Source organism: Amphiura filiformis, chromosome 6 (assembly GCF_039555335.1).
Source record: "Amphiura filiformis chromosome 6, Afil_fr2py, whole genome shotgun sequence".
Lineage (NCBI taxonomy): Eukaryota > Metazoa > Echinodermata > Ophiuroidea > Amphilepidida > Amphiuridae > Amphiura > Amphiura filiformis.
The window spans coordinates 18,140,229-18,164,955 of NC_092633.1; the positions used below are offsets into that span (position 1 = coordinate 18,140,229).

Below are 24,727 nucleotides of genomic sequence, written 5' to 3' on the forward strand. Positions count from 1 at the left end.
AATCTAACCATGGGCCTATGTATACAAAATAATTTTGCAATGAGAAATAGTAAACTTAAGTGTGCAGTTTACGTGCAAAGAAATCCAATTTATTTGCAATATTTTCTTGATTTAGTTGTATTTTGATCAGATTGGTACATATTCATATTTGTAGCCTACTTTGAAGATATATAAAATTTTATGATAAAAGTGCCAGTATTTCTTAGACCAACCCAGATGTTGCATGTTGCTGATGATCTTTAACGTTATATAATTAATAGATATGTGTACACTAAGACTAGTGCCATCATTTGTTCAAACAAAAGCACTGAAAACCCAAACGTGTCCATGTTAAAAGTGATTTAGAGGCTCTCAATGCGCGCGAAGCGCGCGAAAATTTTGGGTTTTGAAGAGGAAAACTTTTTTGGCCCCCCCTTTCCTACCACCTAAAACTTTTTGGTCCCCCCTCTTTTAAGGTCCAAAACTTTTTTGGCCCCCCCTCCCTTTTTACCAGCCCCCCCACCAAAGTATTTCTGAACACTCCCTAAATACTGTCTAAACGTTCATACCCCTTCCCTTAAACAGGAAGCCCCGCTTGGCCAGTTCTCCACAGAAGAACTGACTTACACCTGTTACTTTGATGACAGACAGAACAAAATTTACATGGATAAATTTTAACCTTGGCTAATTCCCTAAGGAATTTGAACCAAAAGTGGGGCTTTCACTTTAAGCAGAGAAGATGTAAGGAAAAGGCTTCCTTACATCTTCTCTGCTGATTATACCACTTCACTTCTCAGTATCAATGAAAACTATCATAAATTATAATTTCTATCAACTACAGTCCCAGAAATTGTATCAAAAACTATCTATATAAGATAATCATGATAGGCCTAATAATAATTAGGGAGTGTTCATTAATACTTTGGTAGGGGGGGCTGGTCTAACTCAAATTTTTCGCTCGAAAACTTTTTTGACCCCCCTCGATGGACCGCTAAACTTTTTGACCCCCTCTTTTGACAGACAAAACTTTTGACCCCCCCCATTATCGTATAACAAACATTATACTTAATGTTGTTTCCAGTGGTGTGGTATCTGGGTCACATGTCATTGTGGGAGGCAAATGTTTGAAACAATTGCGCATGAAATTTTCATTTTATACTTAATTTAGATTTGTCCCAAATCAGGGTGTTTATCTGATTTTACAGGGATAAATGAAATAGAGGATTTATTTGGAGGTTCATCTACACATCAGCATATAATTAGGATCTGTGGCTATTATGATAGTACAAATGCGCGCGAACCGCACAAAAAATTTGGCCATATTGAAGCTTGAATGGTCAAATATTGTTAAAACTGGAACTAATTTATGCAAAAAGTTAAAATGGTCAAATATGAGATTAATTTGGTCACGCAAATGTACACAGGTATCAGTTTTGGCCCCCAAAGACCGTGGCACCTGGGCCTGTGCCCACTCTGTCTTATGGTAAATCTACCCATGAGTACAAATAATTTTGCAATGAGATATAGTAAACTATTTATTTGCAATATTTTCTTGATGTATTTTGATCAGATTGGTACATGTTTGTAGCCTACTTTGAAGAGATATAAAATTCTATGATAAAAAGTGCCAGTATTTCTTAGACAACCCAGATGTTGCATCATCTTTGATGTTATATTAATTAATAGATATGTGTACACTAAGTGCCATCATTTTTTCAAAGAAAAGCACTGAAAACCAAAACTTGCCCATGTTAAAAGCGATATAGAGGGTCTCAATGCGCGCGAAGCGCGCAAAAATTTTGGGTTTTTAAAGGGAAAAACTTTTTTGACCCCCTTTCCTACCACCTAAAACTTTTTGGTCCCCCCTCTTTTAAGGTCCAAAACTTTTTGGCCCCCCCCTCCCTTTTTACCAGCCCCCACCAAAGTATTTCTGAACACTCCCTTATGGCCTATCGCTTCTATCAACTAGGCAAATAAATTTCTAGTATTAGATTTTAATATAAGTCATATTTATATTTTCAAATAGGTCGGCTGCTTCCACCAGGCGTGGCTGCTTCAACCATTCTACTGCCACCACTGGAAGCAGAACCAATTCACATCACAGTCAATCAATCAATTATCTCTTATACACGTACTACAACCGTTGCTCTTTTCGTTAGATGATAACAACGGCAGGGAACGAAAGTATCTTGTGTCCGAGCTTACAGTTATCAATAACTGATAGCCGTATTGATTGGTACTGGATAACAACATTGTAATTTGTAACAGGTGAAATATGGCGGAGCGTCTCCGCAAAGAAGTGCTTCCTCCGCCCTGGTCCTACGGGGTTTCTAAAGATGGGCGGATATTCTTTATCAAGTGAGTGTTTAGTTACGATTATATTCCAACTATAAGTTGTAATTTAAAGAAGTGACAGAACTTGTGAATGATATATTTTGATGTGTTTGTATTGCACTTTGCAGTGACCAAACTCGGATCACAACTTGGATTCATCCTGTACGAGGAGTGCCAATTGGAACGGGATTCTCCAATAGAGAAGGTAGGCAAGAATTACATGTAAACACCAGGCGTGTGAATGTATTTGTATTTGATTTTTACTTGTTTCAAATGTTTTACACAACAATATATTTCTATAAACGTATGTACAGCTTGGGTGATAAGTGCGCAAATATATTCCTTCATTCAAATTGAATCACGTTTGAAGATTCACTAACTGATGCTGGATTGCTGGTGTTGTTGATATAAATCGTGATACATGTTGAAAATCACTTCCGGTCTGCGAAGGTGCTAGGTGTCCTATAGTATACAGTAGAAGATGAAGGCATGATTTCCCAAGCATGCATGAATTTACAAAAAGGTCATATGGCTTCAATTGATATGCATCAGCATTATATATAATCTGACATTTTTAGTAATAAATATATGACACATTTCTGGTCTCCCTCCCGCTTCCTTTTAAATTTTATGTTTATTTTTTAAAATTCAGTTATAACTTTTGAAAAAGATGTCAAGGAAAGTTCAGATACTTTCTATACCACCGCATTTGCGATGCATTGCTTTGCGATGCCGATATATCGATTACTTTTTGCCGCAAATCAACGCAACAAAATGGCTTCAATTGGGCCATCATTTTGCAAATTTTTGGCTTTTTCAAGTAAAATTTTACACAATAATAGTGCCAAAATGGTCTACCAAATATGGCTTCAATTAGGTTTTCATTTTACAAAAGTTTCTCACTTCTGAGGGGGCACATCCCCTCTCAGACACCCCCTGTCTTGCGCAACTTAAAGCAATGATTTATATAACAGTGAAAACTAAAATTTTACACAATAATTGTGCCAAAATGGTCCACCAAATGGCTTCAATACGTGGATTTAGGGTTTCTCCACCGGAAGTCAATTTGTGCCGAAATTCCTTCCCACAATGCAATAGGCATGGATTAATCTCCGAACTGTCAACTGTATCTTGTTATGCAATACGCTGGTTGCATTGTGGGGAGGAATTTCGGCACAAATTGACTTCCGCTAGTATACAGCTTGTCATGTTTGATCGGGTCTAAGGAGTGTCAGGAACTGGGGGTATAAAAAGGTGCAGAGGGTCCGGGAAATACTGTATTTCGTCAAATAAACGCCCCCCGGGGCATTACATTTTCCCAAGGGGGGCGTTTATTCAAGGTCAATTTTAGAACGATAATTCACGTTAAAATCATTAGGTAAACTTAAAACTCACGCTAAAATGATGAACTACATGTATGAACTAGAATCACTGACTTCTGGTTCACTTCCGGGTTTCCAATCCAGATTTTCGCCAAAAAGTGACGCTATTATCGACCATGTGGGCAATTTGGTAAGCTTACCACACAAGATAGCATGGAAATATCAGCATTTTTTAAACATCTTGGTGAAAAAAGTGGTGGGGGGGTTTATTTGAGGGGGGCGACTATTTGACGAAATACGGTATCCATCAATTGGGTTATTTTACAATAGGGTGAAAAAGAAGTGCCTGGCTGTAATATTTTGGGAAAACTTTCATCTTTCAAGATACTCCTGTAGAGCCACAGGAAGTGTCTTTGCCAGTATTTGCACATTTATGTCAGTGAAACGTATTGAAGCTTTGCAGTAGTTATCAACAACTTCCTGAATTGCTGTGAATTGATGTTTAGCATCCTGATAGGGATGTTAATGGCTTAAAAAAATACCTTTTTGCTGTGAAAGTTGAAAGAAATCTCAAGATTTTAAGCACAAACATGATGAGAGAAGTAATGATCCTCCTGGTGCTAGACACAGACTCCGCTCTCACTTTGATTGCACCTGCCTTTCCCCTCTGAGATCTCACAAAAAGGCCAGAGATTCCTCCTTTGCTGCATAGATTATCAATCTACAGCTTGTCCACTCTCAAGTACAAAGTGACAACGCGCGCGTATACAGCCATTAACAGTGCGTAGTGATGCGTCTCTGCTGCAGGTATGCGTGTTTTCAAAGTCGGCACAATGTGTGCGTCCGCGTCTGTACTTTGTACTTCAAAGTGGACTGACTGTATGTTTGTTGTCAGTGCTCCTCATATTTGGAATAACATGTCCACAGAGAATTTGTGAAGCAGGATATGTGTGTCATTTCAAGCATATCTTGAAAACACCCCCCCACTTTTTAGATTCTTGGGGTACCATGATGAAAATGGGTAAAAATTTGCAACAAATCTGAGGGTGGCCAGAATTCCACAGAGGGGTGGGCAAGAGGGGGAGGCAGGGCTTCTGAAATTCACAGTTTGAGCCCTTTTTAACCCAGACAGTTTTTGTACTATGTACAAGCCTGTCCATTTTTTGGCAATTTTAGCCAAATGGCTGCCAATTTTCAAATGGCATATATCCATTCAATAATTTCAAGATCTGTTCATTTTGTGAATTTATTTAGCTGATAATCATGTTATTATTGTGATTTCAGATTTACCATCTGGATGGCAAGAGGCAATTACTCCAGAAGGTGCTGTTTACTTTGTAGAGTAAGTACAATATCTGTTTTTAAATAATTAACAAAAGAATTTGTAGAGGGCAAAAAAAGGTTTGTATCATTGTGGGTACATGGGCTAGGTTTGATATGTTATCCTGGGATTTGACTATCTTTTAAAATAGTTTGTCTCAAAGCTGCTGATGAAGAAGATTTTGGTATACAATTAATTTTGAGGTTCATGATCATTGATGTATATTGAAAGTTAAAAATTGGTATGAAATGAACCAAAATATTATGCTTAAATAATTAGAAACTGACAATACAAAACTCTAATATTGCATCACAATTTAGGAAAAACAAATCATGAATACCAAAAGGAAAAAAAATATGAAAGAAAGAAATCTGTGTAGTGTGTAGTAATTCCTGACATGCTTTGCATGCCTGGGATGTCCCCTTTATAGGAGGTCCATCAGTGTTGAGATCAAGTGAAATATCTGCAAATACAAGGTACCATGACCTAATTAGCACCTTCCCCTAATAAGTGCCTACTTACAGATTTTTTACAACTCCATGAAGTTGGGCCCTTCTTCCACGAATATTGGGTTATAAAAGAGGAATTTTGTTCATCAATAAAATCTGCTTTTCACTACAATAAACTTTCTTGGTAACATATATGTGACACGATCTGGTCCATGGGGGCCAAAGGCAGCAAATTTGAAACTGAGATAAAGGCAAAAATATGGAGTAAAAAAAAAATACATAAGAAAGTATACATCAACAAACTTCGTAACTTTTAAGAACCAAGTATGCTAGACCTTTGGTGTTTTCAGTAAATGATAGCCTATTGTATGTATAATGTAATAATTACAGTAACTCAATTTTCAACAATACCTCCTTTGGCCCCCATGGACCAGATCGTGTCACATATTACATGCTTCGATCTACTTGTGCAATTAATGGATAATTATCAAATTTCTGTAGCTATTTATAACACATCTGCTTAAATGGAACTGGCACTTGCAGTATATTAGTGGAAGAAGGAGTCCAACTCCAGCTCGTATTAAGACCTGTACTGTTGCCATGGAAACATCATATAATTTCGTATACATATAATATATTAAATGTATTAAAGGTCCCCTGAAGATGAAAACATTCTGCCTATAAAACTTTTCTTTCCAAATATTAAGTTTTTTCTTAAAAAACAGTTTTGATGGAGTTGGGCCCTTCTTCCATTCAGGTATTCAATTGTTTCCATTGGTTACAGTGACCTTAAACAAAATTTAAATAATGGAAATTGCCTTGATAATATCTTAAGTCCTGCATATTACAGTACATAAAAAAAAGGTTCATGCTAAAATCACTAAAATCTTAGTCTTATCCTTGACCTATATTTAGCCACAAGGATTCATGGTCATAGACCTTTTATTTGTGTGGCAAAATAAGTACACTGCTGTCCACTATCTCTGCAATCTCTACAATCTCTACATACGCCATCTTTATTCTTGCATGACTGGAACTACTCTAGCATTGATAAATGCCAGGGACAAATGATTTGTGCGGAAAAAAATAGCAAATTGCGTGGAAAAAATAGCAAAATGGGCGGAAAATAACAACTAATTGCGCGAAGATTGTGCGGAACTTTTAAACATAAAACACTCATTAAATAGAGGAAGGAGTGTAAAAATATGAAATTATATACCGTGTCATGTAGGATATAGGCCTACTTTTTAGCATTTAAGGCCCCTAACAGTCAATTTTGAGTTTCCCGTCAAATATTTTCTGAACATAAGTGAGGTAACCTTTTCATTATTCATTATTTTTCTGCCTTTCATTATATGACCAACATCCAACATGCATGTAAAATGTGTTGCTATTTGCTGCTCACTCACTTGAAGATGGATGTTTAGCCCAAATGAGATTCAAAAGTATATTAAAAAGAGTCTGCAAGGTTGACGGCAAAATGTATGGACTCAGTACACGGTCGATCTTACCGCTTCCGATGTTGATTAAGATACTTCTTGCATCGATCCCGAGATGCGGAAAAACCAATAGTCATTTTGTCCCACATAAATGAATAAATAACAAAAACCCCGATCCCCGGTGGACTCACCCAAAAGGTGACGTCACACCATATGATCGTCCTTATCCTCCTTGGTCTCCGACTGACACAGACGTGCCTATCGATTGTTCATAGCACTGTGTATCAATTTATCGACCAAGGCGAGATATACGGTTGTAGTTTCACACCTTAGGTAAAACCAAACCGGTATTGTTCGGCTGAGGATAGTTTTGACGGCATTTTCTGGCGAAAAAGTGACAAAAAACGATCCAAAACTTAGCTACATATCGTGCCTCCGTTTGTATACGGGACACACGAGCAATTCAAAATGGCCGCTTGTTGACGCCATTCATTTTGTTTCCCACGTAAAACAACCATTGCAGCCTGTAAGTTACAATAGATGTTTGTACATACACATTGTATTTCATGTACGGTAGGTTATTGTTGCTATGTTAGGGTGATTACTCTATCGTTATGTCTTCATTACCGTCCGATAAGACGAGTTAATCAGATATTCATACGGTGGGGATTGGTAGGGACCCGTCTGACATTTTAGTAATAAAGTTAGCCAGTCCTTACTTTACCACTAACGTTAGCGACCAGCCTCCGTGCTCAGGTTTGCTTACTGGGCTTGAGTCGCGTGTTGGGGGGGGGGGTAGTTCCCCCCTCCCTTGCTTCTCCTCGCCTCGGCCCTGTCGGGCTTGTGACGATTGGGATAGGCTCCATCATCGCCATAAGACGAAGAAGAAATCTACCAAGGGCACTGGTAAGGTCGACACGGTGGATTCTGCTGTGACAGCCCCTATGGGTCATGGCAGGTCTGCTTAAGGGGCTCCGGTCCCCGGACAAGCAGGCGGTTCCTTCGGGACTGCTAAGCGTCCAAAGGCTCAGCAGCCAGCGAAAGCACTGACTATACGTCGGAGCAAAGTAGCAGGCAGCAGAGCGGTAACCACCAGCGAAAACCCTAGCGGGTTTTGCAGCAGGAGGATACCAGTCGACACGGTAGATTCTGCTGTGACAGCCCCTATGGGTCATGGCAGGTCTGCTTAAGGGGCTCCGGTCCCCGGACAAGCAGGCGGTTCCTTCGGGACTGCTAAGCGCGTCCAAAGGCTCAGCAGCCAGCGAAAGCACTGACTATACGCCGGAGCAAAGTAGCAGGCAGCAGAGCGGTAACCACCAGCGAAAACCCTAGCGGGTTTTGTAGCAGGAGGATACCAGTCCTCTAGCCAAAAATCCTCACGGGTTTTTAGCAGGAGGACACCCGTCTGTTGCAGGCATATCTCACGGGCTCAAACAGCCACAGTAGTAGCCAGCGACGGGCAGCATGCAAGGGTACCCGGGCTTGCCTGGGTTGAACCCTAGCATGCATGGGTTCAGCAGAGACGATACCGCTGCTAACGCTGTGGGTGTAGTCTTAGCAGAACCAACTGGGGTGTCACAAGGCAGCGTTCCATGGCGGGACCGCCGAGTGATACCCTGGGCCCTAGAATAGCTGCTGGCTGTCCACAGGGACTGGCTGGCGATTATTCAGGGGTTGGGATCGCAGTCTCTCACGGGACAGCGACCCAGGTGCATTCGGTGGCAGCTACAAAGACGAGCTACGGCTTGACTTCAGTGGTAGCCGCTATGCACCCGCCCATAGCTGCCGTGAGTGGTCCGCCACACACAGCGACCTTTGGGCGAAGCTCTAGAGGGTACAGTAAGTAGCTTGAACAGCCTAGCTGATCAACAACCCACTTATGTCCTCGAGAGCCAGCGGAGCGTGGGTGATCCATTATCGTCAATGGGTCAATTACCCTCTCTTGATCGATCACTGTCAAATCAACAGGGCGTAGCTCCATTGATTGACGCTGCCTATTCAGGTGGCGAGGTGATTGATCGGGGTATGCACGCTCAGCTACCCGTGGTACTAGGCAAGCTCCCTCTAGCCAAGGGACAGCCGGTATAGCGGGGTACCCATACACACGGCTTGATCCCCTTGCGGGGAACGCAGTGAGGCATGGGTACAGTGGTACACAGCCGGGAGCCCTCACGGGCACCTACGCTGGAACCACGCATACAGCGGTACACAGCCGGAACCCTCACGGGTACCCATGCTAGTACCGCGCGCACGTACCACGCCAGCACACAGCTTGATCCCCAAACAGGGAACGCGGTGTGGCGAGGGTACAGCGGTCCACAGTTGGGAACCCTCAAGGGTACCCACGCTGATACCGCACCGGTACCGCAGCACCGCTTTAGTCGCCACAGTCTCTGTGGCAACAAGGGGAGGCGGTGCTGGTACTGCAGTACCATGGGGTTACCCTGGTGGCGGATCTTTTCAGGGTCAGCTGCCGGCTGGGTATGCCCCGTGCGACCCGCCGCAGGGTGCTTCTTCCACGGCCTAGCACCGTGGCAAGTGTCGCCTAGCGATGGCCACGCAGTACCAACATCAGCTGTTGACCAGGCCAGCCGGCATGGGGCTAACCCAGATCTTGATCAGGGTAGGCCCGTGCTGCTAGCGCTAGGACGACGGCTGCGAGAGCATGCGGACCCAGTGGTGCCATGGCGGATACCTCAGGGTCTTGCGGGAGTACTCCCTCTTCTGCTGGCAGGTAGTCGGCGAGCCACACAGTGGTTATGCCTTCTTACCCGCTTTCAGATGCCCGTCCTCAGTTACCGTCATGATCGGAGCATGATACGGATACTGTGGGCGAGGGAAAGGAGTCGGAAGCTGAGTCCGGTAGTGACATCACTACAATCTCCTTCCCCCTGCTGCTGCGAGGGGAGCAACAGCACTGATCTTCCCGGACACCCCCTAAGGGGAGTCCATGGAGGAGGACCAGGGGATCCTTTCAGTAGGATGCTCAGCTGCTGCTTCCTCACCGGGGACGCCTGCACTATCATTCCCGGCAAACCTTACGGGTAGATATCGTAGGGCTGTCGAGCTCAGTAGAGCTATGACGCCGCGCGCTTGCCCGCTTCCTCTGCGTGTAACGCGGGAGGACCACGGACCTACCTGAGGGGATCCGAGAGGGACCCAGATGTCGCCAAGCGTATCACGCTCAGACAACATCTGAGCTCTTCCGCGAGGTGAGCCTATTAGCGGTGCTAACAGCTAGCCTCAACGAGAGCTCCATGGGCCTAGCCCATAGGGTGTCCACTCAGCGCCGGGGTGGGGCCTGCCACTCCAATCGCTCAACGCGATGGAAAGGCAGGGTCCTTTTTCTTTGGATGCTTCTGCGCTACACGGTGGAGGACCGTGCAAAGAAGCTACCAACGGAGCACTCTGAAGAAGTCGGAAACTGCCCTTACCATGGGTAGGAGCTCCGACTTCAGCAGGCCGTCAGCACCACCAACAGTACCCGAGCCCACTACCTCTGTAGCACCCATTTCTGGGAGGCGCAAGGGTAGCACAGGAACAGCTGGCAAGCCCGAAGAAGAGCAAGCGCTCTTCCAAGGGAAGCTAGGCAGAGCATTCCTGGGGGCTCAGCGGTTTTTCCACTGGGGATCTCCCAGTGGACGACCGCTATGGCTTTCACCCAGAGGTGGGAAACCATCTCTTTGAGTGCCTGGGTATGGTCAGTGGTGAGTGGGGGTTACAGACTGGCAACCCAGTCTCCCCACATTCGCCTGCACATTTCAGAGGTCCACAGTAGTGCCGTCAGACGGCCCCCAGCGTCGGGCACTACTGACAGGGATCACACAGCTTCTCACGACGCGGGCGATTGTCCCGGTCTACCCCCCGTTCTACGGGTGATCTTGGAGCCATTGGCTCCAAGGAATACCGGCGACGGGAGCCCCATCCGGAACCGCAGGCTGTTGAACACGTTCTTCAGGCCCAAGAGGTTCAGAATGGGGACTCTCGCCTCGGTGCTAGCCTGCCCCATCAGGGGCATGGGAACAGCATCGCTAGATCTCTCGGACGCCTATCTGCATATGCCAATCGCCTCTCAAGATCGGAGGCATCTGCGCTTCTAGGTACAGGATCAAAATTACCAGTTTTGATACCGCCATCCGCCTGTCCATCTCTCCCAGGGTGTTTAACACTCTTGGTCAGAGCGGTGGCAGCGCACCTGAAGCACAGGGGTGTCAACATCAGTTGCTACCTGGACGTTTGGCTCATATACGGACGCACTCCACTGAAGACGTCGGGTCTCATGGGGTTGATAGTCCGTAGGGTGCGGGCCCCTGGATTTCTTGATCAGCTCAAAAAGTCCAGCGTGGTCCCGACGCAGACACCACTTTTTGTAGGGGCCCAGATCACCCTCACGGAGGGGTTCGCGGTGCTCTCACCCGAGCGGGTGACGAACATGGTGCGGTGTGCCTGACTCTTGGCCGAGTCTCGGGCAAAACCCGCTGTGGCATGGATGAAGGTGGTAGGCCTAATGGCCAGTATGGTAGACCTCGTACTGTACTGCCGTTTCTACGTTAGGCTTACCCAACTACACCTTCTAGCCTGGTATGTCACGTAGTGACGACCATAGCGTCAAAACGGGGCTGGGGGGTCCACATCCACGGAGACTCCGTCTCGGCCTATGGGGGCCATAGAGACAGAGTTTCACATCATCCTCCCTCGCTCACGAGGAGGTGATCGTGGAATCACATACCGTTGTCCTGACGGATAACACAACCGTGGTAGCCTACCCCAACAGACAAGGGGACTCCGGGCCACCACGATTGAGCCTGCATGCACGACACCTGATAGGGTGGTGCAAGTTCAGGCAGATTACGGCGAGAGCGATACACATCGCTGGCGTCACCAGCATCCTCGCGCACAATCTGTCACGAGGAAGGGTGTCAGGACCAGCAGAATGGTCCCTTGCTCCGCAGGTCGCTCAGACGATCTTCAAGGGGATGTACCACCCCTCGAAAGATCTGTTCGCATCTCATCGCAATCATCCACTGCCGGTGTACTGCTCAAGGGTCGCGGACCCCCAAGCATTCACCGTGGACGCTCTGTCCATAGACTGGGGAGGGATGACAGCTTATGCAGTCCCTCCGATCTCACTACTCATGAGGGTGGTGACCAAGATCGGGTGGGAAGACTGCATTGTCATTCTGCTGGCGGCAAGGCCGCTGGCACTCCCAGTACCAGATCTACTCCGGATGCCCGGAGCGGAGGTACCCAGTCTATCACTAGAGCACCTGCAGTTAGCTGCATGGCCCTTACCAGGAACGCGCGGAGGGATACTTTTCATCAGAAGCTGTTTTTCTCATCGCCGGGCTAGACGGAAGTCTACCCTCCGTGCGTATAGCCAGAGTCTGGCTCCATACTACGCTTGGTGCTATGAGACAAATAGCTCTCCCGCTAGAGCCTCTGTGCTGCTAGTTCCGGAGTTTCTGACAGAAAAGTTCCAAGCAAGACTTCAGCGGGCCACTGGGGCCAGCTATAAGTCAGCTGTCCTCTCCATTCACCGAGGTTTCGAGACGGGTTGACTATCATAACCGATGGTTACCTTATTAGTCTACGCCTCGGCGGTATGTTCAACGAGTGTCTACCAAAAAGGAAAGTGATCCTCCTAAGGGATCCCAACACAGTCTTAGATTACTTTAAGGGTCACCCTTTTGACCTTCCGTCAAAAGCGACGCTTAAATACGTAACTCTCAAGATGGCTTTCCGGTTTGGCGTTGGCTTCGGGCCGGCGGTGCTGAGTTGCACACGGTCTCGAGGTTAGCTTCCGTGTTCACAAACACTGGAGCGACACTGTTTCGGCGCTCTGTTCTCGTGGCTACGCACGGGCGCGGTGCATACCGACATTCGTCCCTCTCCAATCCCCAGGGTTGGGCAAGGTTCGGCTGAAGCCAAAGATAGGCTGGGGTGTCCGATAAGGCGCTGCAGCACTATTTCTTCCGAACACAAGCCTTGCGAGGGACTCACGACCGCATTCATCACCCTTACAGAGCCTTTCGGTCCAGCCGCTGTCGCATGGCTGGTCCAGGTGTTGTTGGGGTCCGGGGGATCGCGAAGGTTTCGCGTCCCACGACCCACTCGACACGAGCTATCTCATCATCTTGGGTATACCGTTCGGTTGTCCCTTGAGGAGATCTAGCAGGCGGTGTCCCGGAAGCCACCTTCGCCCTTCTCTACGATACTTCCGCTTACGTTAGTAATCAGAGACGGGCGGAGGTTTACCGGGACATTGTTCGGGCGATCATAATACGGTGGTGTACGGGTACCAGGTTTTCAGACTATACAGAATACTCAGCATGGTAAGAACCAGTGTCGCTATTCTTAACCACCAAACTTATTAAGTAAGGAGGTTTATGTCTGTGATCGCGTGGTCTTTTTGTTTTCCCGACCGCTGGGAGAAAATATTTCTGACCTCGCGAAAACCATCGTTACCGCTCCCGATCCCTGATCAGATGCTGACCAATCTTGTACCTCCATCCGTCGGTTACTTGCTAGATCGATCTTTCAGATGTTGATGCAAGAAGTATCTTAATCAACATCGGAAACGGTAAGATCGACCGGTGTACTGAGTCTAGTCCCAAACAAAAATGTTTGGTAGACTCATAACCGGTGCGATCTTACCTTTCCGATGTGGATTAACCCGGACCCAGGCCACCCCCTACAAGTTGGGTCCGTGTAGGGGATCCCAAGTCGGATAAGGGACGATCATATGGTGTGACGTCACCTTTTGGGTGAGTCCACCGGGGATCGGGGTTTTGTTATTTATTCATTTATGTGGGACAAAATGACTATTGGTTTTTCCGCATCTCGGATCGATGCAAGAAGTATCTTAATCAACATCGGAAAGGTAAGATCGCACCGGTTATGAGTCTACCAAACATTTTTGTTTGGGACTATTTTGATTTTGATTTTTCCACAAAAAATAAAGGTATATATCGGTATTTTTTGGAAAATCACAATAATGAATTCAAGTGAGGGTCAGAAAATGAAGTGAGGGCAGGTGATGGGAAACTCAAAATCGACTTTCATTGGCCTTATGATATCTATATATATATATATCACACAATTTGTGGCAATTTTAAACCCTTTTTAGGCATTTTGGTAGCCATTTTGAAAAGCGCCCTCTGTCTCAAGTTTCCCACCATTTGGCAAAGTTGCATACTTTTTACATGCTTCAAATTTCGCAGCACTGCGCAAAATTAATAATAATTGATAATAGCTAGAGATAATATCACTGAATGAAATGATATAGCGTTTAATATGAAAAGTGAAATTCTTATCTCAGCTATAGTATCAATCACATTGTAAAAAGCACACTGACATGGTGTGGCCAAATGATGATGAAGGTGGATGTGATCAGGGTTATAGCTAGGCAAATTTTAGTGCCGGGTGAAATTTATATGAAATGGTAAAAAAATTTAAAATTTTGATAAGAATTGCTAATTTTTATACTGATTGTTCTGATGTTCAGTGATTTTGAAACATTTAAGACTGGAGTGCCTGGTATTTGGGCTCAAAATTAATTTGAGTGCCGGGTGGAAATTAGGAGTGCCGGGCGGGTCCGCCCGCCACCGCCCAGCGTAGCTACAACCATGGATGTGATGATGGCAAATGCAAGAAATTGAAGAAAAATTAGAAATAAATGTCTGTTATGCCCGGGGGGTCACTCCCATTGTGGCCTGTACACCATCCGCGATTATCAACTTTTGAAAAGCACCATTAACAAGGATTTAACCCTTGGCTAAAATGATTCCCTAAACAGGTAACACGCGCCTGTTTTCACACCCTAAACAGGGATTTTATTCCTTGCTTCAAATTTCATACCCTTAAATTCCATTTCCGCGTATTAGCAATTGCAATTTTGCTACCCTTTTTTCCACTTTTTCATGTTTTTGACACCCTAAACACGATACGCTTTATCGTGCCTACCCACCTAAAAAGCTACCCTTTTACGCATTTTTATTACCATGGATGGTGTACAGCCCACAATGGAAGTGACCCCTGGGCTGTTATGTTACCAGATAAGAATCCTCACACACATTCCAAATCTTCTTTCATACCCTACACTTAAATATAATAAATTTAAATGATGAGCTAAAATCCATATTGAAATTTTTTTCATTAGGGCAAGGAATTGTACCATATATATGTCAGTATGTCACATTTTGTAAAATGAATATTCTCCACATGACATCAAAGTGTGAAATTATGTCATTTTAAGGCATTAAAATGGGCATTATCAGAAGGCAACTGCTGACTGTGTTTTGAATGTGATGGGTCACAATGTGCAATGTATATTGTCATACAAACTAACAAAAGGTATCTGTCTCAAATCTTCAAAAGTCTATGTTCAAATATATGAGAGGTTGTGTCTTAGCCTGCAGCAAATATCATCACATTTAAACTTGTGTATTCTGAATTATTCAGCAGAAAATGCCATATTGTAAGGTAGCTTTAGGTCATACCAGGGATACCAGCATTGCCACTCAGCAAAGAAGTGATTCACTGGAAGTCAATCCTTTTGACCTAACACCAGATTTAATATTCATTTGCAAGCAACAATCACTGTGGCAATCTCTGTGAGGATTGTTTACTAGGTTTGCAAACTTCCAAATGATAAAAAGGGGGCCAGGGACAGGGGCTACGTGAGCCAATTGACACCCCCCCATGTCCACATTTTGGGAATCAAGCAACCTCCAACCAATGATGAAAATATTGAGTATGTTCCTGGTAACCTACTAAAGCCTATAGGAGAAGTGGCTTTATATACCATGAAATTGTAAGAAGAACCTGGGAGAAAGATCCCTCTGCAAAGATCAACATAGGTACACTCCCAAGACCCATGGGCCTTGGTAATCAAACTTTGAAAATTATTTTTTTATACCAATGTATAATACTTTCAAAGCATCATTACATTGACATTCATTTACAAGTAGTATTACGTATTAAGACCGATCAAATCTTTACTCGTTGGAATCTTTCTGAAATAATCTACATGTGTGCACACGCACAAGTATTTCAAAGGAATTGTGTCTATATTGTGACCCATAACAAATAACCCCATGTACATCAGTATGACAGCTAGCTTGAGGGCACAGGGTACACCAGGTAAATGCCTGGTTGATCATTTTCAATGGCAAGTTGCCAGTGCGGAGGTTATGGATCAAATGATGTGAAGACTTTATTTTTCCAAAGTCAAATCTTACTACAACTTCAGCTCAGCATGATTGTGTGTGTGTTGATTTTCAGTATTGTGAAGTGGATATTTATAGTAAGTGTGTATTGAGCATTTTATTTGAGTGTTGATTAATATGGGCTTGCCTAAAGTCCAAAGGGCACGTATATGCACATTGTACATCCCCATAATATTATCTTTTGAAGAAGTTTGAGGATGCAACTTTTGGTAGAATAAAATGTAGAATTTAAAAGCTCATTCGTCGCAATTAGTCAAGAACAGTGGCGGCGCCAGAAATTTTTTCAGGGCGGGGGGCAAAGGGGAGCAGAGCCTCCGGGAGGGGGGGGGCACTTTCACCTAATGTTGGCTAAAAAGTGGCTTTTCACCCCTCTTTTCAATTTTTCTGGGGGAAATTGGGGGGCAGAGCTTTGGTCTGGGGGCCATGCCCCCCGTAGCGCCGCCACTGGTCAAGAAATAGAGACACTGTGATCACAGATTACTCCATTACCCTATTGATTTGTACATATTTAAATTTTTAGAAATTAGTTATTTTATTTTAAATAAAAGCAGGGAAAACTCTCAAGTCCAAAATATTGGTTAACAAAGTTCAAATGAGTCTACTAATTGATCTTATGGCACACTGACCATTTAATTAGGGAAGTACCACTATTTCAGGCTATGTTCATAAAAGGCCAATGAGAAACTCCTGAGGAACAACTATGATAGGCCTACATGTAGTAATTACAAATCTGCATGTAATTGGAGTAGAGTTCTTGCACACAGAGCTCTTAAAACAATATGTGGAGTTGGCTTACCTGAGTTGATTGTGATGACCTCATATTCAGGTCAAGCTGTCAAATGATGAGTTCAATTAGTCATGACATTTTATAGCTATGGTGAAGATGCCTATGGAGTTGTGTGTATTACTATGATCATAATGAATAATTATGTTCAGCCTAGACAAGGGTTGTTTTCAGGCCTATGACTATGAGTACAATACAAGAGTCCTACATGTACATTGAGTAAAACATGGTTTTTAATAGCGAAATAAAGTGATCAATGTTCAAAATCTTGGCCAGCATACTTTGGTTGAACAGCTCAGGTTAACGCGGCTGTGTACTCTAGACATTGTTTCTTTCGTGAAATTGAGTTTTTTTTATATGTTTGTACTTTGTTTTTTATAAATACAAGGAATGAAAATCCAGATTTATAAACTCCAACTGCAATTTTTATTTCACTATTCCACTCGTGTTTGCAATTTAAAAGGAAAGAAAATCTTTGTTGTACCAGCAGGGTACATCGCTGCAAGAACAACGCATCGCGCTTGCGTATCGCTGTAATTTGGTAACGCACAGATACGCTTACGCATACGCCAAGCACTTATCTGCATGCGTGGTGCATCTTATGGAAACACCACGGAAGCACTGATTTCACAAAAACCTAGCGGTCAAATGGCTCCGTTTTAGCTGATAAAATGTGATTTTTTTTCAAGTTCTTTCCCCCGATTTAAACATCAAGATATGAATAGATTTCGCCCAAACTTCTCAAGGAGCTGTGGATTTACCCGATGTTCACGTAATGTAAGGTAGAAAAACGAGAACTGCCGCATTCGCCCGTAAGCTTCGATCAAAGTGCAAAATGTGACCACTTAAAACTTCAACGGCCTTTATTTCAATGTTCATTTTCTCGGCAAAATGATGATTTAGGTACACGATAAGTCGATAACTCAATAAATACAGCATCTATAGGTAAGCAATTATGCTCATCATAAAAAGCATGATTGACTTAAGAAACGGTTTTCTCATTTTTTTATATTTTGGTCTATTTCCAATTTTAGGCATCATTTTGTGCAAATAGGCGGTTGTGAATTTTAAAAAGTTCATTTTGATGCCTTATATTATATGGTCAATATCTCCAAAAATAAGGCCAATATCAAAAAACTAAAAAAAAACGTTTTTGGAATGGTGCCTCAAGATTAAGAAAAAAGCAAAACAAAAATTTTTGGAAAGAGTGTTTTTTTGTTATGATGTACCGAACAAAAATTGCCAAAAATTCACTTTTTTGTGATTTTCTTCATAATATTTGTTTTTACACCAAAACTGTACTTATATTGAGATTCATTGATGTCTTGCCTTTATAAAAAGGTATACTTTTACATGTCTTGCGTGAATAATTACAAAGTTATGGCACTTTTATTACATGCGTATCTGAGAGTAAACAGCTACCTTAAACTGTATTACAATTTGGCACATTTTTTATAGAACGGACAAATAAATCATATTTTTTTGTTATACAATGTAGAAAATGACAGTGATAGATGGACCCTAGAGTAGGTATATACAATGAATGTTGGCTGGTCAAATACCTAGCAAGCACATCCAACTCTGAATAAATTTTTATGAGTAAAATGTTAACCATCAATCTGTCATTCCATATTAAATATAATTGAACCACTTAAGGTAGGAGCATCGGATAATAGGCCCATGCAGGAAAATAGCCACTATTTCAAACCAGAATTATGTATCCATTTCAAATATATAACCAATTAAAGATAAGTCTTTACTCCACTGATTTTTAATGTTTCATGAAAATTTTAACAATTCTTATGTTTTTCTTTATTTTTTGAAAATTCCCTAATTTTTTCTACTAATAATTATTGCTAGCCTAGAGGGAATGTGATATGGTTTCCATAGTTTGTGGGGTGGTTAATAAGCCTAATATCTAAATTCTCTCGCCAGATTTTTTGGATAAAATGTTTATTTTTTGAGAAAAATCATATTTTCTATTTTTAAATTAGGGAAATCTAGAAACACCCATAACTTAAAATAGAAACACTTTATTAAAAAAAGCTGGCGAGGAAAGTTTCTAAATTTAATAACCTTTCATATGAAACCTTGTTTGTTAGAATTGGCCCTATGGTTAGCTCAGACAATAATTATGAAATTGGGTCATTCAGTGTTTCTAGATCAAATCAAGAAAATTTGAGCAAGTACTAACATTACTTTCAAATATCCCCTATATTACTGACCAATATATTGGAAAAAAGTCAATAATATTATTTGGTAACATTTTTGTAATAAAAAGATCCAAAAAGCAGTTCTATAAATGGGATAGAAAGGAGAAAAAATAATATTTAAACATAGTATCCATTTTCAAACTTTTACCAATTTTAGTGAACGAGGCTTAGTGTCAAAACCACTTTATGTACAAAGTCAATAGGGTTTTCTAATGATAAAAAATGGCATAACTCAAAAACGCTTTGTTGGCAAAAATTAAAACTTGGCAGGCAAGTTTTTCTCACCCAACTACACATCCTGTATCATTTTAAACCAAATCTGTGCATGACACCGTAGCCGATGTTTCTACCTTAATATAAAATCCAAACCAATAACATCCATTTATAGCTGCCTTCCATGCTGGGAATGTGGTCTCACCCCCTTGTCAGGTGTCCTGAGTATCTTGCAGTCTCTCCAACAAGATCTTGCTTGCTAGCATCAGTTACACGGCAGAAAATGTGTTGTGTCATCGTGGATGGTGTGACAGAGATTGAGTTAATGTCCACTAAAAACTTCATATAAGTATTAAAGCGTCAATAGGCACGTTCAGACCTGAATTATTACTCGAGTTAATTTTTTTACAACCCGTGATAAAATACCACAAATATTTTCGCTAACTCGACTGATTGTCCATACATAGCTTACCCCGACCTTTTAACACAACCTGCTGACGTGAATTTACCACGACCATTTTGTACCCAGGGATAATTTCCGGAAGTAGCGCGCAGGTTCTAAAAGTAAATATGCAATCCGATTGTAAACCAATTTCATTTGAGTAAAATTCGCAACGGAAAATGGAAAACGTGATGCAAAACATTCTAAAAGAATTTGATTTAACTGTTGACAAAATATTTTACCAAAATCAAATATAATGTTTTAAAAACGTATTCATGATCTTTATATAACCCGACATTTAGGCTAAATGCTATTAAAAAGTTTTGTATAACATGTATTTGCAGGGTCATTAGGCCTACACTCTTCAGCTTAAGAAAAAACGCACGCCTTTGATTCATGTAAAGTAGTTTAGAGCAAGAACTGACTGAACGCCGATGGTTAATTTGTAGTGAGGTCAAATCTGCAGATGTTTACCTCGACTGTTACCTCTAGTGCGATCCACACGGGCATCAACCTCGACTGCTCTGACTTTTTTCAGAGGTAAATCAGTCGGGTTAAGGTCGGGATAAGCTGCCCCGACTACTGTCCAGACGGGCACAAACTCGCCATTTATCACGAGCTTACCCCGACTGGGCACTTTACTCGAGGTAAATACCCCTTTACTCGAGTTAAATACCCTACGTCTGAACACGGCTAATAGATGTATCAGAGGTAAGTATCAGGTCATTGAGCATCAAAGAGTAGGAATAAGTCCTGGTATGTAGTAAAGAGAGCACATTTTTGCAATGAAGATCTACTTTCCATGACCACACTGTATATCTGTAGGCCTACATGTTGGTAGGAAACTTAACTAGATGTATATATTCTTCAGTATCCATTTATGATGTTTCTTTGCTTAGGGGTAAGTTTTACTCACATGGACCACAGCTTAACAGCTCTATCATCTATGAACTCTTGCAGTACATTCTCAAGTAGAGAATTTTACTCTGTATCATGAAAAAGTGCCACAATCTATATTGGCACTATTTCCAATTCTATGATTGTTTTTTGATATTGTTAAATTAGGGGTACTGACATGTGCGCATAATCATAGCAGCATTTATGCCATCGAATCTGGAAATCAACCTTATAAAAGGTGGCATATGGAGTACAGAACATGAATGTTCACTCTTTACAGAGTGACAAATCAGATTGAAATAAACTTTCATGCAGATAAGTTGTAAGGGAGAGGGGTCATAAAAGTTTCTGACCTAACATGATGGGGGTCAAAAAGTTATAGTTCCACAAAGAGAGAGATAAAAAGTTCCTGGTTTGCAATGAGTAGGGTTCAAAATTTTTTCATTTGAATAGATAGATTCACAATACTTAGGGGGTTAACATACCCACCCCCGGGTACCCACCCAAAAATGATGATGTGCCTGCCCAGTGAGTGTGAACTCAAAAATGATCACTCAAAAGTCTTCACTCATAACTAGAAGATAAAGTAACAGACATGGTACAATGTATGTGTGTGCTTGGCTGGATAACTATAGTCCAATGCTTTACATGCTCTTACATTGATAAATAAGCTGGCAAACACATTTCATACTTCTGTTGTCTTGACCTATGTATATAAGACATGTCTAGAAGTTCAAAAATATGACTTCAGGCTACATTGTATGCCAGGAAACTGATTCTGCATTGAGCATGGATTTAATATGAGTTTACAATATTGTTGTCAATAGTATAGTGTATGGTACATCATGTATACGGGCTGGGTGGGTACATGAATATATGGAAACATGAAGTGTTTGCTTACAAATTTGCAGACAATACTAAGTATTTGCATTAGTGTAGCAGAAGTAACCAGATAAATCAATATTTTTTGAAAGATCTTTGGAAGTGCTTTGGCTTCTGTTTTCACAGCACTTCAACTAGTGATGTTAGGATTTTCCCATAAAGGGTGATTTGACTCGTGGGTAAAATTGTCAAGAAATAAGTTTATGATCAAGAGTAAAATAAATGAATGACCAGGCACTGGTTATCAATGATCTAAGAGTATTTAGGGACCGTTCACAAACACTTGTAAGGGGGGGCCTGATGCAAAAAAATTTTATCGAAAATTATTTTTGGGGCCCCCCTTTACAGACCTCAAAAATTTCAGAGCCCCCCTTTTTGACATGAAAATTATGGGTCAACCCCATAGAAAAGCATATAAACTCAATGGTCATTTTTTTCAGCCCCCCTTAGGAGGGTCAAACATTTTCAGGGCCCCCCTTTTTGCATCAGGTCCCCCTAATAAGTGTTTGTGAACGGTCCCTTAGTCAATTTTAGGGGTAAAGAATCAGATGGAGGAGCATCAAATACTGCCAGCTTTGAGTTTACAACTTTAGGCATTTAATATGCCTTTGCACTTGACTCTGAGTTTCCCATTACATATTTGCAGAAAACAAAGCACACAATCAATTTTGCATTATTCATTCTTTTCCTAAGTTGCATTATCAGTAAAAATGCAGAATTAAATGCAGCCTTCTATTCACCAACTTATCCAATAAACATGATAAAGGAAGGAGGCACCCGCGGGAGGCACACTCCAGCGAGTGATAACCATGCTTACAAAGCGAAATACACAATTAAGTCTCAAATCGCTACATTAAGGGCTGGGGTATGAACGTTTGGACAGTATTTATTTTGGGACATTAGAGCACATCAGACATATCGAATTGCATTCTGAATACAAAGAATGTCATTCTGATATCAAATAATTTTGAATTTTTGAAATTCGCAATTTAATACACATTTTATGGCAAATCATTAAAATTTATATTTTGATATTTAACAGTACTTGAAGTAAACTTTATAAATCTGATGATTTATACTTAAAGTGTATGTAGGTGGGTTGAAAAGCCGACGATCAATTGAAAATTTTGACCTTTTCAGATTGAAGATATGGATTTTTTCCCAAAACACCAACAAAAATTAGGTCTTTTGGGAAAAAATCCATATCTTCAATATGAAAGGTCAAAATTTTCAATTGACCGTCGGCTTTTCCTCCCTGCTACATACACTTTAAGAATATATCATTAGATTTATATAATTTACTTCGAGGACTGTTATATATCAAAAATTCATAAAATTTGTATTATATTGTGATTTTCAAAAAATGAAANTTATTTGATATCAGAAAGACATNCNTCGTATTCAGAATACAATTCGATAGGTCTGAGGTGCTCTCATGTGCCACAAAAAATACTATCGAAACGCAATAAACGCTCATTTTAGATCCCTTAAAACATTGTATGAAATTACAACAGAAACAACAACATAATAAAATGAAATTAAGCAACTTTTTAAACATTAAACAAGTAGGCCTATGTTTTCATTGAACATTTGAATTGATTAACAGTCTTATATAGAAATTTTAATATTGTGAGGACTATCAATTATTCCAGAGTTCAGCTGCAGCAGAAGTACCATAAATGCATGATATTGAAGACCAAAACACAAGAGTTGACACTGGTGGAGTTACAAGAAGAAATTGAGAAGTAGAGCGAAGATTCAAAAATGGACATTTCAATTTTGGAAAAATCACAATAAAAATGAATAAAAATGTGGTCATGAATTTCAAATGTGGGCGCGTCATGGGAAACTCAGAATCATGTGGGCATGAATTTCTAATGCAGGCGGGCAATGGGAGCTGTAGGCAGATTCATGTGCAAATAAAGATGTTGCATAAAAGTATAATCCTAAACCAAGGATAATCTTCAAAAACCTGTGATCTAAGAACTAAACAGAAATGATATTTTTGTTATTCAGATATCCAGGGTCCTTTAACATGTTCAATGTCATAATGTTTAGATATCAGAGACTAAGCAATAGGCATGTAATGAGAAATATCAATAAAAGAAAGAAAAGAAGCTGAAAACAAACAAAATTGTAGTAGAAGTCACACATGTAACTTCAGTGCTGACTGTGGAAAGTTTGGTGCATTTGGCAAGCTGAATAGTGTAGTATGTACAATACATGTATGAATCATAACAATGCAATCATGCAAATAATTGACCACACTGCTATGAAAAGAATTACTAACCTTCTGTTTCTCATGAAAAAGCAAAGATTGTTCCATTGTTGCTTGTTTTCTTGATGAGAAAGGTAATATCACAAGTTTTTAAGTGAATCTGTTTCAAATTACATACCATACTTCTTTTCTTTCTTTCTTTCCTACAATGTACTTGTACATGCCACAGTTTACTTTTGGTTGTTTTCTGGTTATTAAGATAGACTGAAGTTTGTATATAAGACTCATAACACCGTATTGATATAGAATGGCATGCACGCAGCTGGGTGTAATGCTTACGCTAGTTGTGCGTCGTGTAATATGTGACAGGCGCACGCTTATGCGAATAATTTCCGCCTTATATAAGCCGAACAAACTTTAGAACTGGTATAGTTCCTCGCACCGGTGGGAGGGGAGGCGTGCCTGGCCACAATTTTATTGTATCAGAGAGACCCTGTCACATACTAGGCATTGAACAAATACTAAGATAGACAAAAGTAAAATATACTTTGCATAGACCCACTGCAGGTTGATGTTCAATTTAAATTATAATCATGTTCTCTTTTAATTTTGCACAAATATTCTTACTTTTGTGTGACATTTTACTTTTATGTATTTCACCCTTGAAGCAGCTAACACAAAAATACAATATTGCTTCAATAGGTATGGGGATATACAAAAGAAGCTTTAGTTTAAGGGGGTACTACACCCCTGTCATGCCTGTGGTAAATTTGTGACTATTTTTGCATTTTTGGGTCATTCTTCGGTAAGGTGCACGTTTGAAGGTTTGGAAAATAGACATTTCAAAATGATTTTTCTGTTAATTTTTTTTTACAGATTAAGAAAGAGACATGTCTCCAGTGTAGTAAAAAAGTGTTTGGCTCAATCTTTATTAGCAGCTTGATGTAATTGTTTGGCTTTTTCTGCAGCTAATGTCATCTCCATCACCGTCGTCATCTCCGTCACAA

The 24,727-nt window shown here is 41.4% G+C and overlaps 1 protein-coding gene across 9 annotated transcripts in view; it reads left to right on the top strand.

Moving 5' to 3' along the window:
- Window positions 1-2,233: 2,233 nt before the first annotated feature.
- The window catches only part of LOC140155085 (uncharacterized), a 100,867-nt gene continuing 78,373 nt past the window's right edge, over window positions 2,234-24,727 (top strand). For all 9 annotated transcript variants that reach the window (XM_072177776.1, XM_072177778.1, XM_072177779.1 and 6 more), the window contains exons 1-3: window positions 2,234-2,337; window positions 2,442-2,518; window positions 4,920-4,977. In XM_072177776.1, coding sequence (XP_072033877.1) covers window positions 2,255-2,337; window positions 2,442-2,518; window positions 4,920-4,977 — 218 coding nt within the window. In that variant the 5' untranslated portion in view covers window positions 2,234-2,254. The remainder of the gene's footprint in view (window positions 2,338-2,441; window positions 2,519-4,919; window positions 4,978-24,727) is intronic.